This window comes from Miniopterus schreibersii (genome assembly GCF_964146895.1).
Source record: "Miniopterus schreibersii genome assembly, chromosome: 17".
Taxonomy (NCBI): Eukaryota; Metazoa; Chordata; class Mammalia; order Chiroptera; family Miniopteridae; genus Miniopterus; species Miniopterus schreibersii.
In genome coordinates, this window is record NC_138117.1 from 21,847,693 (window position 1) to 21,865,499 (window position 17,807).

The following is a 17,807-nucleotide window of genomic DNA, read 5'->3' on the forward strand; positions in this document are numbered from 1 at the left end:
CTGATAATCTCTTGATGGAAAGTTTAAGGATTTCTTTGCATTGGCAATCTGTGATAATGCAATGCCTGCAAGTTCTTCTTAGTTGAACCATTAAGATGAAAGAAAGTCCAATCTTGATAAGTAATTCATTCACATTTTTCAGTTATTGTGAATTTCACTATTCAATGACTGAAGAAGCATCTAATTCTCATTAAACTGTATCCTAAATGACACTGTGTGGAGCAAATGAAAAAGAATTATGCTATTCCTTGAGCTCAGTGCCAGCTCCCCCGCTTCTCTTTTGTCTGGTTTGATATTTTGAAATCTCAGTTAATGCTGCTTACAACTATATACACTTTCGGTTGCCAGCCAGGTCTTAACTTTCACAAAAGAACTGCTGGAGAAGTTCTGGCCCTGAGACGGCTACTGGGATAAAAGGCTCCTTTCACTACAAAATGCCACCTCTTCCCTCTGTGTGGTGTGCCCTAAAATGTAGCAACACAGCCACTGGAAGGTGGCTCTGAAAGCAAAAGTAGAGAGAGAAAATTGCTGTATTCATGGTCTGAAGTACGAGGTTACATAAAGTTGGCCGCACAATTGCAATCACACTAGTAAATCAATATGGGTTGCCATGGAGAAATGGCTAAAAGAGGAAAAGCAGATGGTGGTATTTGTGTTGGACACAAAGAAATAAAAGCCCCAAATCTCCTTCTGTGTGAAAGTTATGTAGAATTCAACAATTCAGGAAACAATGTTATGTGTATACCTAGGAGGCTTATATTACCATTTTTACCACATTAATGCAGAAGTATACCATTAAATTATCACATTAATCATCTACTAAATTCCCAGGTCAGGAGTTACCTCTCCCACTTCACTTGTCAAATCATGTCTCATTTCATTCAACTCATGTAACTACTCATTTTCTTTACTTAATCTATGGTGATTTAAAGCCAGATTGCCCACCAAATATTTTTACTGCAAGTTCTCTCTCAAAAAAAAATTTCTCTTTCTCTAAAGAAGAGTGAATTTTGTTTGAAAAATATTTATTATACAGTCACAATATGCAAAACACTGCCATATTCCTTGTATGTATGCTATTTGATAAAAATATAAGCTGACCCAGGTCCTAGATTATTAAAACCTTATTATCTTATGCCACAGTTTTGCCCTCTGTTGTTTACATGATAAGAATTGAGCATGCAGTATTTTTTCTACTTAACACAGTCTGTTCCATGAGGTTCTAAAAATGCATAGCTTAATTGTGAAAAATCGGATTTTAATCAGTATTAAAAAGAGGATGTCCGCTTTTATTTACTCCAGTGTTTAGCATTAAACAATAATAGCATTTGATGGAAAACTAGATGACTACAATGTCCCACTTTGCCTCAAAATATAGAGAAGACCTATGTCAGTAGTTTCCTAATAGAGCACATGAGGAGAATTTTGTTTCCTTGAAATAAGACATTTTTATCTGTAATTCCATAATAGGAGTATGTAATAGAGTATGTAACAGTGGTTTTTAGGTGTACTTAGCGGGAGAAATACAAAAAAAACTTTTCTGTTCCATCTTCCTGCAGGTGAAAATCTTCTCTGTATTCTGTTGACTTTATTCTTATAACCACAGATCAGGAAATAAGTTCAAGAATGAGCCACAAATGAGAAGATGTCTATAAAAGCACTTTATAAATTGTACATATATTTTAATGAAATATTTAAGCAATTAGGAATTCATCTAAACCTTCAGGGAAAGGCCATGCTACAGGGTAAAAGGTCTGGATTCTGGAGCCTGACTGAGCTAGGTCCCGATGCTGATTCTAACACTCACTAGCTGTGCTTCTTGAGCGTGTTAGGTGCCTTTTAAACCTCTGTAATATTAGGGTAAAAAGAACCCACTTCGTAGTTTGTTTGTTTTTATTAGAATTTAACTAGATACTCTATGTTATGCTTACCACACAGTAGGTGGTGAGCAAATATCAGCTCCCTGTTCTTCCCCTAAATCTATAAGAAACGAAAACATATTGGTAAAAACATTAGTCTTCTTTTTTTTACTCTAAAGTATGAGACTCTGGAACATACGTCAAAACATCATAAATATGTTCTGTGATATTAACATCATTTTAGACTGTGCTATTGAACAGTAAGTGTAGTTACTGCACATAAAAATGTGGGGGAAATCATTATCCCCGTGAAAAAATTGACAGATATGGACCTTATTTGAAGCAAGGCAGTTAATGTGGCTGAGATAAAAGCTCAGGATATGACAGTGTATCTCTGTGTGATCAGCTTGGCCCTGTCAGAGCTCCTAAAATTAACATGTAGTCAACCCTGGCCACTAGAGAGGAGCCCAGAAGAGAGGTCCCATGATATGTTCTGTTTTATTCAGCCTGTTTGCACATTTCTAATCCAAAAGCCTGGAAGCTAAGAGGCTGATGGAGTTTCATTGGTCCTTTGAGAAACATTTCAATGTCCAAAAACTATAAGCGTGATTAAAAAGTGATTCATTCAGTTTGTCCCCTGAGACCTTGAAGATTAAAGACACTCATATCAAGTTGACGAAGACCCTGTCACCAGATTAGGTCGCAGCCATTGATTAGTGATAACGGAAGAAGGAAATAAAGTGCAAGTGTGCGCTAGAAGCACCTCAGCTGTTGTCTAAGGTTTTCACTGGTCCTACCATCAGGGTCCTGTTCCAGTGTCGGTGGTTTGCTGCGTCACCAGCATCCTTTCCAGAACATGGACAGCAACTGGCTACTCAAGCAGCCGCTACATGGTGGACTTAGGGCAGCAGGAGAAAGGCAAAAAGAAAAATAACCTTTAGCACCATCAACTGTTTATTAAGTGTTTATTATACATTCTGATTTTCATAGGATAGCTTCTCTGTAGCATTAATACTTGGACATGTTCAAGTTTTTGTCTATATTACTTTCTAAAGAAGCAGCATTTCATTTCTTTCCCAAATGGGGAAAAAATCTAGTTCTCGCTGAATATGTACACTTTAAAGGGATTCTTTAAAGAAGGAATTCTTGCAGGTGGTCTCAACGACACATAAAAAATAAAGAAATTTCTGGTCCACAGCCCTCTCCTCCGTCTTCTCACGCTGGGTTGCTATTAAGTCAAAGCTCCGTGGGAGTCTTAAATGCCACGGCAGTGTTCCCGCCAGCTGTTTGTGGAATTGTATAGGTCACCCTGCCTAGGGGTTCAACTTTAGTGTTCTTGGATCTGATACGGCTCCACTGGAGGGTTGAGATTCAATCTTCAATCACTGTTCTGTAACAAATTGCTACTTTGGGCTTTTGTGGAAATAGTTGCCTTTTTCCTGGCTTCAGCTATTCGTGGACAGGAGATGCATTTTTTAAGGTCGGCCTCTGCTTGGCAAAGTTGGAGGAGTTGGGTTGTGGGATAATTCCTGGCAGGGGAAGCAGACATAGGGTTTCGTCATATGACGAAACCACCCTGCTTAGAGACCAAGGGACATCCTCAAACAAATATTAACAGATTATTTTCTTCTGCCTAATTTTGTGAAATTCTCACCCAGAGTATTATTGACTTAGTATGAAAGAAGGAATGAGAGCATTCACTCCCTAGCTTCTTTATAACATGTTTTTTGTTTTGTTTTTTAATGTCAACATTGGTGCCTGCAGTGCTAGAAAACATGTGAAAAACCCCCTCTTGACAAGATCTATTGGTAACGTCTAAGTTTCTTTCTTTAAAAAAAAAAAAAGTATGCTGCCAAAGGAAATGTTTTTAAAGTTTACTTAATTATGAGAACCTCATTTCCCCTAATTAAACCCCACAGCTGGAAACTTTGCCTATTGAGTTAGGCTGAATTGATATGAGAAGAGTGGTGATTAAAATAACCCCTAACAATGAATAAACTAAAATTTAGTTTCAGCCAGCTTTAAGTTTCCCAGTGGCATGTTTTGTGCCCAGATCTTACATATTATCTCAGTTATTCTAATTATATTTGGCTTAACCTAAATTGAAAAGCACTTAACATTTTGTGCACATATTGACAGGCAGAGAGGAGCGGGTCTCCTTACCTGTATTGAGCTCAACAGGGAAGCTCACAGCTCCTGGCTCTGAGGCACTATCAAGGTGCAGAGTAGTCCACAGGCGTCCACGCCAGGTTTTAATTTGCATTTTTTTTAAAGAATGGGGAAAGCCCACAATTGGAATATGGAATCTGATACTGTGTCAGATCTTCTATAAGGAATTCTGATGCATTGGCTTCAAAACTAATTTTCCTCCTCATTTTCAACAATTGTAGCAGGATCCACCCAGCAAGTTTTCTTTGGTCAGAGTGAATTTAAACAAAATGTTTTAATCTTTTCTAATGTCTCTGTCTCTAGTGAGCAGGGGGAAAATCCAAGAATGAAAGTAAAAGGCAGCTCATCTTACTGGGAAGTTGCATCTCCAAGGGTACTCACTCCTTAAGAATGTGCATTCTTACCCTAGCTGGTGTGGCTCAGTTGGTTAGGCATCGTTCTGGGTGCTGAAATGTTGCCAGTTCGATTTCTGGTCAGGGCACATGACCCACTGTGGGCTCCATCTCCAGTAGGGGCATGCAGGCGGCAACCAATCAATGTTTCGCTCTCACATGGATGTTTCCCTCCCTCCCCCCTTCCCTCTACCCCTTCCTCCCTCTCCCTCCCCCTCTCCCTCCCCCTCTCCCCCTCCCTCTCCCTCCCCCTCTTCCCCTCCCTCTTCCCCTCCCTCTCCCTCCCCCTCTCCCCCTCCCTCTCCCCCTCCCTCTCCCTCTCCCTCTCTGTCCCCCTCTCCGTCCCCCTCTCCCCCTCCCTCTCCCCCTCCCTCTCCCTCTCCCTCTCCCTCTCCCTCTCCCTCTCCCTCTCCCTCTCTCTCTCCCTCTCTTTCTAAAAATCAATTTAAAAAGATAAAAATTAAAATTGAGCATTCTTACCCAGCTTTAGTTTGGGCAGATACTTACTATGTAGACCCAGCCTAGGTAAATGCCCAGGAAAATGCCTGTTCACCTGGAATTTTTACAGCTCTTTAACTACATGCAAATTCATTCTCACAATTAGTAATCATTATAAGCAAGTATGTAAAATACTGTGGGAAGCATTAAGCATAATACATGGATCAGTAAGGAAAGCAGTGTGTTTTGAAGGTGCCTCTATTTGTTTGTACCTATATTCCCTTGGGCATAAAATAAGGGAGCAGGACACTTCTTGAGCTCTTGGGAGTATATGTGGTTACTGTGGGGTGTGGTATGGATTTAGAGGAAATATTTTCACTTGGAGCCTGATAAGGAAATGCGTGACCCTTCAGGAAGAATTGTAGCTCACTCCTTGCCCCTTGCCGTATATCCACAGAATCAGGCACAGAACATTCAGCCTCTCCCAGCCTTTGTTAGATATACTTTATATAGTCCAACGATACTTCACACTTTGTTCCATAACCATAATGAAGGCTTCTGCAGTTTGATTCTGAAAGTTCCAATTCCATAAGCAACATTTCCATTATAATAAGTGTGGCCTAGTTTTCATGCAGCCCGTCGTATGAGCTAGGATTACATTTCTCTCTCGGTTCCAATGTTCCCACCCCTGTGACACTTAGGGAGAAGGTTGCGATGACGTCCTCATGTTTACATTCAAAATCACACCCCATTTTAATTTCCAGGTGTCCTCGAAGCCTGCCTTCTCTGCATCGCCCATGGGCTCTTTCTCCCTCTTGCCTCCCTTCCTCCCTCCCTCCCTTCCATTTTATTAGGGTTCCAATTGCCTTTATTTTTTAACTCGTTAAGAAGAAACATACTCTGTTTTCACCATGTTCTTAGAGCTTCCAGATGCTTCCCTACTTACCTTTCACTTAGAAGTGATTCCCTCGGTTTTCACTGCCTCTGTTTTTAAACTGGTGCCTGGCTGGTTTTGCTTTCTCTGGCATGTCCTGTTACCGTTCTATTTCCCTGAATTCTCTACTTTTACTTAAACCTTGGGCTCGTCAAATGCTTCGCCATCCTCTCCTTTGCCCTGGCCCCTGTCACACACCCTCGGTGGGCCCTGATGGCCCCGCTGTCGCCGGGGCTGGCTGCTCTGCCTGGGCCACGTTCCATGTTCCGTTGCTTCCTCTCGCTGCTCTCCTGGGTCAGAGGCGCTGTTTCCAGTGGTAGGCAGGTGAATGTTTAACAGTAGGACCCGAGGACAAATAAATAAAACCCTTATTTTTAGCCTTTTCAACATTCATATTGTAAAACATTCCCTTAAGAGCCGATGTCAGGTTCCCAACTTGAGGTCACTGACCTTGGAGCTGGGAAGAGATGCACCCGACCCACGTTCCCGGGCCTGCGCCAGCAGCCTCAGCACATACCATTGATGAGAACCACTTGGACAAAGAGATTTCCAAACTATATTCATACTTTTTCTGAGTAAACAAAGCAAACAGGATATCATTTCATTTCATTTTGTGGCTCTGGGCCATTTATTATTAGTGTCAAGCTCTTGAGGCAAAAAGTGATGTCTCTAGAGTTATGACATCCAGAGAGAAGGTATAGGCCTATAAACTAAATGCCTAAATAGCTTACCGTGAAAATTAGATTAAAAATTAAGTAGAAATTAAGTAGCCCTGGCAGGGTGGCTCAAATGGTTGGAGCATTGTCCCAAAACACCAAAAGGTTGCAGGTTCAATCCCCGGTCCAGGCCCATACAGGAGGCACCCGATGGATGATTCTCTCTCACATTGATGTTTCTCTCTCTCTCCCCCCCCCTTTCCTCTGTCTCTAAAAATCAATAAAAACATATCCTCGGGTGAGGGTTAAGAAAATTAAGTAAAAATTGCAGTGGTATTTTATTTTGGAAGGGCTTTTTTATTGTTGTTGGTGGACTTTTTAAAATACAGTTCTCAAATCTAGTGCTTATGGTTTGTGTAGTTTTTATAGCTGACTCTTGTCTGATCCTTAGTATGATTCCCCCATTTGATTTTCTTAATGGCCTGTGTTTATGCCCTTATTTCAGGCCACCTTAGTCCATCTTTAAATAAGTTATCAGAGAACAAACATTAATAGGGAGATACAGTGCCTTCAATAAAGAATACAGATTTTCTAATAAGTGGTGCTAATTTGGCTTCTTTCATTATTCATGATTTCTTTAACATCATAAAAGAGAATGCTATCCATGCATTTTCTGACAGAAAAAAAATAGGTTTTTCTCTGTTTGAAAAGTTCACTTTAAAGGTTTTTGTGATGCACGACAGCTTTAAAATAAGGTTGCTTTTCAAAATGAATTGCCTGCAGCTGCTCTTCTGGGTTTATTTTTTTTCTCTGAACACATCCATCCTGTTCAGGCATTTTTTTAAAAACTGCGTATTTGCACCACTGATGGGCCCATAAATAAAATGCTGCATTTTTAGGGAAAGATTCCTGGGAACTAATTAGAGCCTCAAACAGAGATAACCCAGGGGTTGAAAACATGGTGGCTGCTGCTTCTTGTCCTGCTGATTATTTTGTTTTAGCCACTTCTGTGCATCTTCCCATTTGTGAGTGCAGGGGGTGGTGACAGATCGCTCCCGGGGCAGGAAGTAGCCATGAAATGAGTGTGGTTCTGGCTGGTTGTCTGGAGGCAGTTGCTCTTCTCTCGTCCTCAGCTTACTAAAGGTGAATCTTAACCAAGGTAGATTCGGCTTACTGGATGGTGGGCATTTCTTTATGTCCAAGGAAATTAAAGCTATTCAGGCATACACCTGCCACATGACTAGAAAAAATACCTAGAGTGCCATTTTCATCTGCAGTTTCTAGCGCCATAAGTATGGCTAATGGCTGGATCATTTTATTGGAATTACTATCTTATCAAAGTTAATCTAGAAAAATGGTTGAGATGTGTGAGATTAGTGTCCAAATACAGCAGGTGGAATTATAAAAATTTTAGATGTAAAATACAATAAATATCATGTGTACGTGATAATGACGTTGTTGGCATCCACTGGACTATAAAAAAGTCATCTCCATCATAAATGCTTTAAGTGGGTGTTTTAAATACGTTTTAGAATTATTTAAAATGTGATTGTGTATCATGCAAATATAATAAACTGTGGCATGTCTAAAATTGTTATAGCCCCATAATTTTTATTTCAAAAGAATTTTACCTAACCTAAGATGAATTTTCATGTAGGTGTATGATGTCAATAAAATATAATTCAAAAAGACTCTATAACTCTAGTTTACATGAGGACATTGAGCCCAGAGTAAGTAAATAAGTAAGCTTCATTGTGACAAAGCGGTTAGTCATTGTCATCAAAACCAAAACAGATAATTTGATCATTTATGTTTCACAGAGGAAGGCAGTATAGTAGGAGGGTTGTTTTTCCAAAACAATATTAGTTTTCGTATTGCCAGTCTGGAATTATTGTTCCAAATATGTTATAGTAAGCCAACCATTTTACTAAAACTAATGATGAATTACTGTCATAAAATATCTGCCTAGGTTTTCTACTATAGAAAGTGATTTAGGGAGTATAGCTCTCCAGATAGGTTTAAAAATCCATTTAAACTTGAAGTCATAATGCTCAAAGTGTATCTTCTGAGAAAAGCTGTACAAAACAGTACATGAAATAGGTTTCACAACTCTAGTGATAATGATGTCCATTAGTGTGATTTATAAAGAATATGCAGACTTCTCTAACAGTGACATAAAGATTAAAATGGTATGATTATGGCCCTGGCCAGGTGGCTCAGTTGTTCACCCCACACACCACAAGGTTGCAATTTCAGTTCCTGGTCAGGGCACATACTTAGGTTTCGGGTTCTATCCCCTTTCAGGGTGCATATGGGAGGCAACCGATCAATGTTCATCTCTCACATCGATGTTTTTCTTTCTCTCTCTCTCTAAAAATATATCTTTGGGTGAGGATTATAAAGAAAAAGGTATGGTTATTCTTGGGTTAAACGCTAATGGACTCTTTTTGCTTTGTTTTAGCTCTCCGCCTTAGAGAGGCAGATCTTTGACTTCCTTGGCTTCCAGTGGGCGCCTATTCTTGGAAATTTTCTGCATATAATAGTTGTCATATTGGGTTTGTTTGGAACCATTCAGTACAGACCTCGGTATATCGTGGTGGTAAGTCTTATTTTTACCATGTCTCTTCATATAAGCACTGCAAAATTGCTGTGAGAAGATAAATAAGAGAACAACTTGTTCCCTCTGCTATGATGCGGCATTGCTCTCACATACTGAATTCTGTTAAGAGACTATTATCTGTGGAAAGGGCAGCAGTGAATGTTTACAATGGAGCAAAGCAACATGCCTGTAAATGTGAGACTCACAGTGTAACTAAATTCAAGTACCACAAGGACGTTTTTTAAATTTAAAATGGATTTGGGTAGAGTAAGAGGCCTGTTGAGGTCTTGATGTTATGATGAGATATAAATATACATTAACTGTCATTTCAGTTGACATGTGTCACCCTACAAAGCTAACCTACCTAGCCTTGACTGTTTGCCAACTGAAAACAATAACAATGTAATTTCAACGGATTTAGGACATTGCAAATGCATGTACTAAAGGTAATTTAGTACTCATCTCTAATGCATTTTATATGGTATGTTATTACCAAACATTTCTCCATTTTGTTAAGATAACTCTGGAACATGAATCCATACTCCAAACTATGCCAAACAGGGTCAGCACACCCTCCATCGTAAGACAATTTAACAAGGTGTATGTTGTGCTCCACAATAAAATGGAAGTTATTCCCAGTAATTAGTTTTCTATAATAAAAAAAAAGGTAATATTTTAGGCTTCATGTATAAGAAGGATGTAAGAAGTAACAAGCATAGATAAGTAATTGCAAATCAGAGTGGCAAAGTACTCTAAAATACTCATTGAGCCTGAATTAATGTACAGTATTCAGTAGAATTATTAAATATTTTCTTATAATATAGTAACATCTCCCCACTAGAAGAAACCTTTGGCTTAAAAATACGCCACCTTTCCATTTTTATTTAATCCAATCACATCTATAGAAAAGAATAAAGTTAAAATTTTCTGTGAATCCATTTATTCTCTATTTTGAATCTCATCATATTACAGAGCACTTGCTCTGTGTTCGTAGCAACAAACTAGAACATATAATCCAGTAATAGTTTGACGTTATGCATATGAAAGCATCTTATACTGCAAGTCCAACTCCATGGAACACTTTTCTAGTACGTTGTACCATGGCTCAGCAGAGGCTAGCTCCCAGAGAAGAAATACAAAGTAGAATTGTTGAGTCCCCACAGCCAGGTGAGTGACTTCAATCACTGCCTTGTGCCCCAGGGCAGCCATTTGGAGGGCAGAGTCTGTGCTGTGGGCCACTGACCTTCACCTCCTGCCAGCCACACTGAATGATTTGTGTTTTCCTAAGAACATATGCTGTCGTTTGCCTCCTCAGTTTGCACATACCTGGAATGCCCTATGCTCCTTACCCACTTGGGAAGTGGGTAATAACCTTCAACTGAATGATCACCTCTTAAGAGCCTTCCCAGGCCACCCCACTCTGGGGTAGGTGCCACCTCCTCTCTGCTCTCTTACGTCCCGCCGACTCTTTCTATCCTAGCACCCTGCACAGTTACCTTCCTCGCCTCCAGCCCATCTCATCCCATTCAACAGTGTTCTCCTGGCAGGCAGAGCACGCCTATTCATTGCTGTATTCTAGGTCTATCCCAGTATGCTTAGTACTTGATTGAACAAATAATAAATGAATTAAAGGTTATTGGATGAAGTGATTTTGCAGGATGAACTAGAAAATGATATCTAATTTCAGAACATGTCTGAGTTCAACAAGAAAAACTGGCCTCACTGCCTTGCGCATCACAGTCTGAACTTGAGGATTCGCATGAAAAAACTGTATGTGCTACTCTGCCTACACCTGCCTTGAGCTGAGTTACTCCTCAACTTACTTTTTTCTAAGGATTATAATGTCTTGGGCTCCTGCCACTGTAATTAAGGAGGTCCCATAGCAAAGACTATCAGAAAAATTCACCCAAATCACAAAATTAAAGAGCACTAACTCCCTTTGGATACCATCACTAATGAAAAGGTAGAATTTGCTATTTCTTTATTTAGTTTTAGAACACAAAAGCAACTTTGTTATATGGTACCCTTTTACTGATTAAAATTTATTTCAGCTACAACGCAAGGAGGCATATATACATTACAGAATACCAAGTTTAGTTGAAGAGTTTGAATGCACCTTTTGTGTTTCTTTAGCTAGAGGCAAAATGAAGCAGAGTATGGGCTATGAAATTCTATTTCACAGTCCTGAAGTATTGTTCTAGAATCAGCAGTTTTCTTCTGTTTACTCCTACATCCAGATATTCAGAAATCTTACTTGTGAATTCCAAAATGAGATTCTGCCCCCAGAATTATTTAGATCATTATTATTTCATGGAAAATACATTGATTTAATCAAGCAGTTTTAAATTAATTTAAATGTAGGAGCAATAGCTAATTAACATTTGTATTATTTTTTAAATTTAACATTTTTAAAAATAAAGTTTAACTTTGAAATTAAAATTAACTCAAAATTGCCTTTAAATTAAAAAAAAAAAAAAAGCCAAGTAAATTTTCTAGGCCCACAATTTAGTTATTTGAGCTTTTATGCAGATGTTCATGTGCAAAGGACAGCAACTCGCTTTAATTTGAATTGTTAGATAGGAAAAATTCCCTACTGTGTCATCATATGTCTCCTTCCTGAGCTACTACTGCTCAACACGACTTAAGAGTGTTAGCTTTTCATTTAATTGGTGCCAGATTTAAATCCTCCCCCACCAATTATTGGCTGTGAAGACTTGGGACATTTATTTGCTTTCTTTGTACCATAGTTTATTTGTAAAAACCTGACTCATAGTTGTTTTTAAGAATTATATAATGTCTGTTACTTGCTTAGCATAACTTAACAGAGTAAGTGCTTAATAAGTAATTGAACTGTTTAATGTTTAATGTCTTCTCCTCTTTTCCTATCCTATTGTACGCAATATTTTATCTGATTGATACACATATGAATGAACGAATGAGCTTTCTGGTAATTGGAAAACAAACAAGCTGAGGAAGTAAAAATAAATCATGTTATAAGCTAATTGCTGGATAAGAAAGCAATAGACTGCAAGACTTCTAAAGTTCATTTCAACTAAAAAATGGTGAAATAGCCTCATAAAACTGGGAACTATTCACAAAACCACGTAGAACACATAAACTTTTTAAAAAAATCTTTATAGTCTCTGTCTATGTAAATTAGGATTTAAAATATGTGTACTAAATTTAAGCAAAGTAGAATAAATAAATAGGCATTTAGATGACAGTTATCGAGTGGTTTGGTTTGGTTTTGGTTTGGTAAGTTCTCTTCTATACTGCAAATATAGTTACCTAGACATATGGGCACGCTCCGTGATAACCGAAGAGAATTTGTTAAAAATGGAGTCTTAGCTCCTCTTTTATTCTTCTTTCAATTGAATTACAAATAAAATTACCCAAAGTATTAACTCTCAAACTAATCTATAGCCCTTTTCTTAAGGTCTTTTTAAATAAAGACTGTCAGGTAATCCTTGAGCATCTCGCTTCCAGAGTCAACCCGTTTGAGTTCCTACCCCAACGATGACACTCACTTATCAAATGATTCCCTCTCTTCCTTGATTTTCGTGCGATGACTGAATGAACTGATGGGTATAAAGCACTTAGCACAGTACCAGGAACACAGAAAGCAGGAGAGTGATCACTCTTGTTCTTAAGAATTTACCAGCTGGTGGTTGGAGTCTGCTGGGCTGGGAATATTATCTCTGAAAGTTCAGAAGGGGCACCACCAGTCCAGCTGGTGAGAGGTCCTGAATGCACTTCAATTGATACACTTGTGCTCTGATTGTTAAATAGATTTGTTCTATAATTTGGTTGTAATAACTATGAGTTGATTGACTTTCCTAAAAGCATACTTATAGGTTAGGTTTGCAGTCCTAAAAATTAAAAATCATATGGTTTTGAAATTAATTCCATCATTTCTTCCTTTAGTCTTCTTGCTTTAATTTATGTCCTTTCCTTAATCTTTATCACTGGCTTTTTTCTCATGACTTAGAGGTCTGCAGTCTCTCTCATTCTAATATACTCATAATTAGATTGATTTAGAATGAAACATATCAGATACCAAATGCAATCTTATTGACAACAGCTTTAATATTTTCTGTTGTTACTGTGATTTGATCAGTTTGCAAAAAGTATATGTTGCAAATGTAGTTTTGCTGTTTTGAATATTTGTAGGAATATTTTGTGGTTCAAAAAAGTATGTTTCAATGCATTTGGCACATTTTTAAAAACTAAGTTCACCCATATTAGAAGATACTACTAGCAGAAGGTATCAGCAGAGCATCCATATATCTGCAAATGCTAAGAGCCTCAATATATTGCTTAACTTATTTTAACTTTTTAACATATTTTCTCTGGCTTCTCTAAATTTTCAGTAATTTGAAGACTTAACTCATTATAATTGCATTATTTTTTTACAAAAACAAATAAGGAAAACCTCTTCTCAGAAAGAAAAGATGAGATATTGAATGTAACTAATTATAGCACTACACAACTATATTAGATTATTTTGAAAGCCTTTTGAAAATTATAAATAAGAGAAAGACACTAAGTGTAAATTAAATTTTATAAATAATTAAAAGTTTCTGATAAGATTTCTAAAGGATCATGGCTATTTTATACAGGGTTTAAAATTTATAATTATATTATTTGACACAGCATAGAATAAGCTAATGAAATGTTTTCCATATTTATTTTAATTTGACAATAGCATGTGATGATTATAATCACTGATAGAAAGCAATAATTTAATTAGCACGCCTCTTTAAGAAATTAAGAATTCATAGATTTTTGTGGTAAAGTAAAATGAATGAGCATACCATTACATCTCATCTGTTAATCGTGTTCCCAGGAAAGTCCCACGCTCAGTCATCCAAGCTGTTCCATATGTCAGTTTTCTGGGCCTCAGTTTCTCCATCTACGTAGGAAAATGACTGGGTGAATTCAGCCCTTATACCTCCTCCGTTAATTCAGACTGACTAATACTCTCAAGGAAGGCATTTTCTAACACATACTACATTAACAAAACCAGTTAATCAGTAATGCTAACATATTTAGAGTTTGCTGGATGTGATTGGAAGGTATTTTTCCATTATAGAAATCTGTTATTCATTCACTCATTTTTAATCCTATTTACTACTTTTGTGCTTTTAGAAGATATTTTACGCAATCATATTATAGTCTATGATTATATTAGAGGCACACATTTCACTCTTAATAGTATAACAGATGAAAATTTGTTAATTTTACTCCACACATCCATTTTCAAACATGATCCTCATGTGGGGATATGTAAGTGATGGGTTTTGACTAACATTCCTAAAAACTTGACAATTTAGTATTATAACTAAAAATTAGTTATAAGATAGATAGATAGATAGATAAGTAGATAGCCACCAAAACTTTGCATGATTGCATTCCTTGGAAAAGCTAATACTCAGAAAACAGAAATCAAGTCAGCGCTCGGATTTAACCTGTATCTGTAAGCCAGCAAAGCACTTTAAAAATAAACCTAGCTTTATTTGCATCTACTGAAAGCAGTAGAAACTATTGGATTTTTAATTTCTAGAGATCTTAGGGGACCTCATAAGGAGCACTCTTTTCTGAGCACACCCTGTTTCTTCCCAGAAGACTTAGACTTATTGACCTTTTATTATTGATTTATTTAATATACATGCCTTTCATCTCCACATTTTTCTTCTCTTTCTCCCCACCCACCCCCTTTCCCTCTAGTACACAGTATGGACTGCCCTCTGGGTCACCTGGAATGTGTTCATTATCTGCTTTTATTTGGAAGTAGGCGGGCTCTCTAAGGTAAGTTTATCATGCTTCTAAAATACACTTTAAAAAGAGTACACAAATCAATAATTATTATGCCTATGTATTATATATGTATATATATAAATCTAAGTAACATTACAAATGGAATACTAATAAAAACAAGTTTGGGTACCATTCGGGAAGAAATTATCTTGGGAGGGTGTTAATATAATGGAACTCCAAAGCCATGGCCTCGTGGTTTCGTGGTTTAGATGGTAAGCTGTGGTGGAACTCAGCTTCCAGTGCACCCTCACATCCACTTTACAAAGGCCTAACTTCATGATGACCACAGCACCAAATGTTAAGTGAAAAATGGCTTTGAATAGTCTTCTTTTTAAACTGGAAAAATAAATTACATAAGATGTTAATGTAACAAATATGAATAACAAGGCTCTATCTTCGCTTGAATGCTAACCCGAGAAAACAGTGTTTGACAAAGAGTGACGCCCATGGATATTTAAGTGCAGTACACATTTACTAACAGCTAAGTGCATCAGCGTGGTGATCCCGTTATGAAGTCCTGATCGGACAGAAGAGTTGTCTTAGTAAAGCATGATACGAATATTATTTCTGTCTGTCTGGAACCAGTATCAGCAGCCCACACGATGCTTATTATGACTCTGCGCACCTGTCTTTCGACTGCCACCCAGATGCAAAAGTGTCTGGGGTCAAGTTTCTAGTTGTGTGTTTCTTAAACATCTTTCTCACAAGCCAGCACAATTTTCATTTGTAGAAACTAGAGAAGAAACTCAACAGTATAATTACAAAAGAATAAGAAAGCTGTGGTTACTTTTTTAAGATTTTTTATTATGAACTGCAATTGTGCTAACGTATTCTGTTGTCATAAGAAAGTCTCGAATTTTCTAAGTAACATAATGGTCTTCTACTAGCATTTGCGGTTTTCATCTTAGAAAATCTGCCTTGACCAACACAGATGCTTTGAGAATTGTTAGGCTCCGTTGAAGTCCATACGGTAACAAAGAATTTTTGATTGAGCCAAGCAGCAAAAATCCCTAAAGGATTTTCTCCAGTACCTCCAAGGTGGCTTCCTTTGTTCTACATTATAATAACTTTACAATTAGAACTTGTCGTCATCTTCTCACATTGGCAAATGTACCCGGAACCAGAAATGACATTTCTAATACTGAGTTCATACAAATTCACTACTATCTGCCTTTAATATTTATGCTATTAATTGCATTTCACCACTGATTTTTAAGACAGAAAAAAAAATACCTCAATCAGTGCCCAGTTATCTTGTGTAACATGAAGATTAGAAAGCAATTTTAAAATGCAAATCTTATGAATAATATAATTATGAATAATAAGTTAAGCATAGTATTTTTCAACACATGCCATTTTGTATCTTGTAATTTAAATAGTCATTTTAAATCATAATTTTATTTCACTGGGTAGAAATTCTATTTTATTTTCTTCCATATAAACTGATTTGGAATAAATTAGAGGAATTTTATCCTGTGGAACTGGCATCATAGTGTGTTGAAAGAAGACTCAATATCAAATTATAAGTCTTTTGTTCAAATCTGGTCTTTAGCGCTTATTAACTATGAGCCCTTAGGCAAATCATTTAACCCCACTGAGTCTGTGTGAAATATAAAAACAGGACCAGCTTTGCCAATAGTGATAGTAAATGTGATTGTTGGGCCTTTAGCATTGTTTTAAGCATATCCTATGTGGTAACTCAGGTAAGCTTCCAAAGAGCCCTATAAAAATGAAGTTATATAATATTAATACTAATAATAACATTCATTTGCTCCACACAAGTCTAATTTCCCTCCTCTGCCACAAGTTACTTTTATAAACTGTTTTTCTAAGATCAGTGTTCATGTGAAGGGTTTTTTTCTCATGTCTTTGGATATGAGGTTATAAAAAAATGGATATAGTAGTCTTGGTTACTCATTTCATTATCCATTAAAATGTTAAGCAGCCAGTCAAATATTCTAGGTCATTAAAAGGATAGATAAGTCCAAAAGGAGCATCCTAAAGATTTTCTGTTGGTTTCCTCCTATTTTCCACCTCAAAGGCTGGTAAAATTTCCCTGGTTAGCCAGTTTAGCCTCAATTCCAATCTGTAGGAAATCTATTCTGAAAAATAGAGCTGATTTAAGGGCCCCAGACAAACCCAAGCACCTCTGCCACCCACCCTGGTTGGGCTTCTTAAGAAATTCCTTGTCCGTTTGTGCTGGTTTACATGCTAACTTTCTAAAGCTCTCCATCACCTGCTAGTCTGTGAAGACATTTCTTGGAGTTACTCACTTGGAAACATTAATAGAAACCTCCCTATAACTTGATTTTTGCCCAAAATATCTCCTCTAAAATAATGATCCTTTCTCCAAAAACTGGATTCAGGTTAATTTCCACAACATCTCTGTGTATCTGGGAGTTATTCCAATGACAGGCACTGTCGAACCACTCTTATTAACTAAAGCATATATCCTTGTGGGCATGAACAATCATACATCTGGCCTGTTTGGGGGATTCTTGATCGTAGCCTCCAGATTTTCCCTTTGCTGTTATCTCATCTGCCAACCAGCTCTGCATCGTTTGTTTGTTACTGTGGCCTCGAGGGTTCTGATTCATTTTCAGAACTTGAAGAAACTGAATGTATTGTTTTAAGGGATGTGAACATGTATGGCGGGGCCAGGGTGACTATGGGTAGGTAACTGAAGATTACTTACATAATCTACTGGAGCCTCAGTTTCCTTTTCTGCAAACTGAGGAAAACCACTTCACTGATTTTACTGAATTGTAGAAAGAATTAAATAATGCCTATAAGCGACTTAGGATCTTGGCATGTTGTGAGGTTTCCGTAAATGGGGGTTCTTATCGTTGCCATCAACATCATCATCTTTATTATTATTGAAACAATTAACAGGCATCACAAGCTTCATCCTGAAAACCTTAGAGACGTCTATCTATTAATACA

At 37.5% G+C, this 17,807-nt stretch overlaps 1 protein-coding gene across 4 annotated transcripts in view; it reads left to right on the forward strand.

Moving 5' to 3' along the window:
- Positions 1-17,807, forward strand: part of NKAIN3 (sodium/potassium transporting ATPase interacting 3) — a 369,009-nt gene that overhangs the window by 170,374 nt on the left and 180,828 nt on the right. For all 4 annotated transcript variants that reach the window (XM_081117407.1, XM_081117404.1, XM_081117405.1 and 1 more), the window contains exons 2-3: positions 8,910-9,047; positions 14,775-14,855. In XM_081117407.1, coding sequence (XP_080973533.1) covers positions 8,910-9,047; positions 14,775-14,855 — 219 coding nt within the window. The remainder of the gene's footprint in view (positions 1-8,909; positions 9,048-14,774; positions 14,856-17,807) is intronic.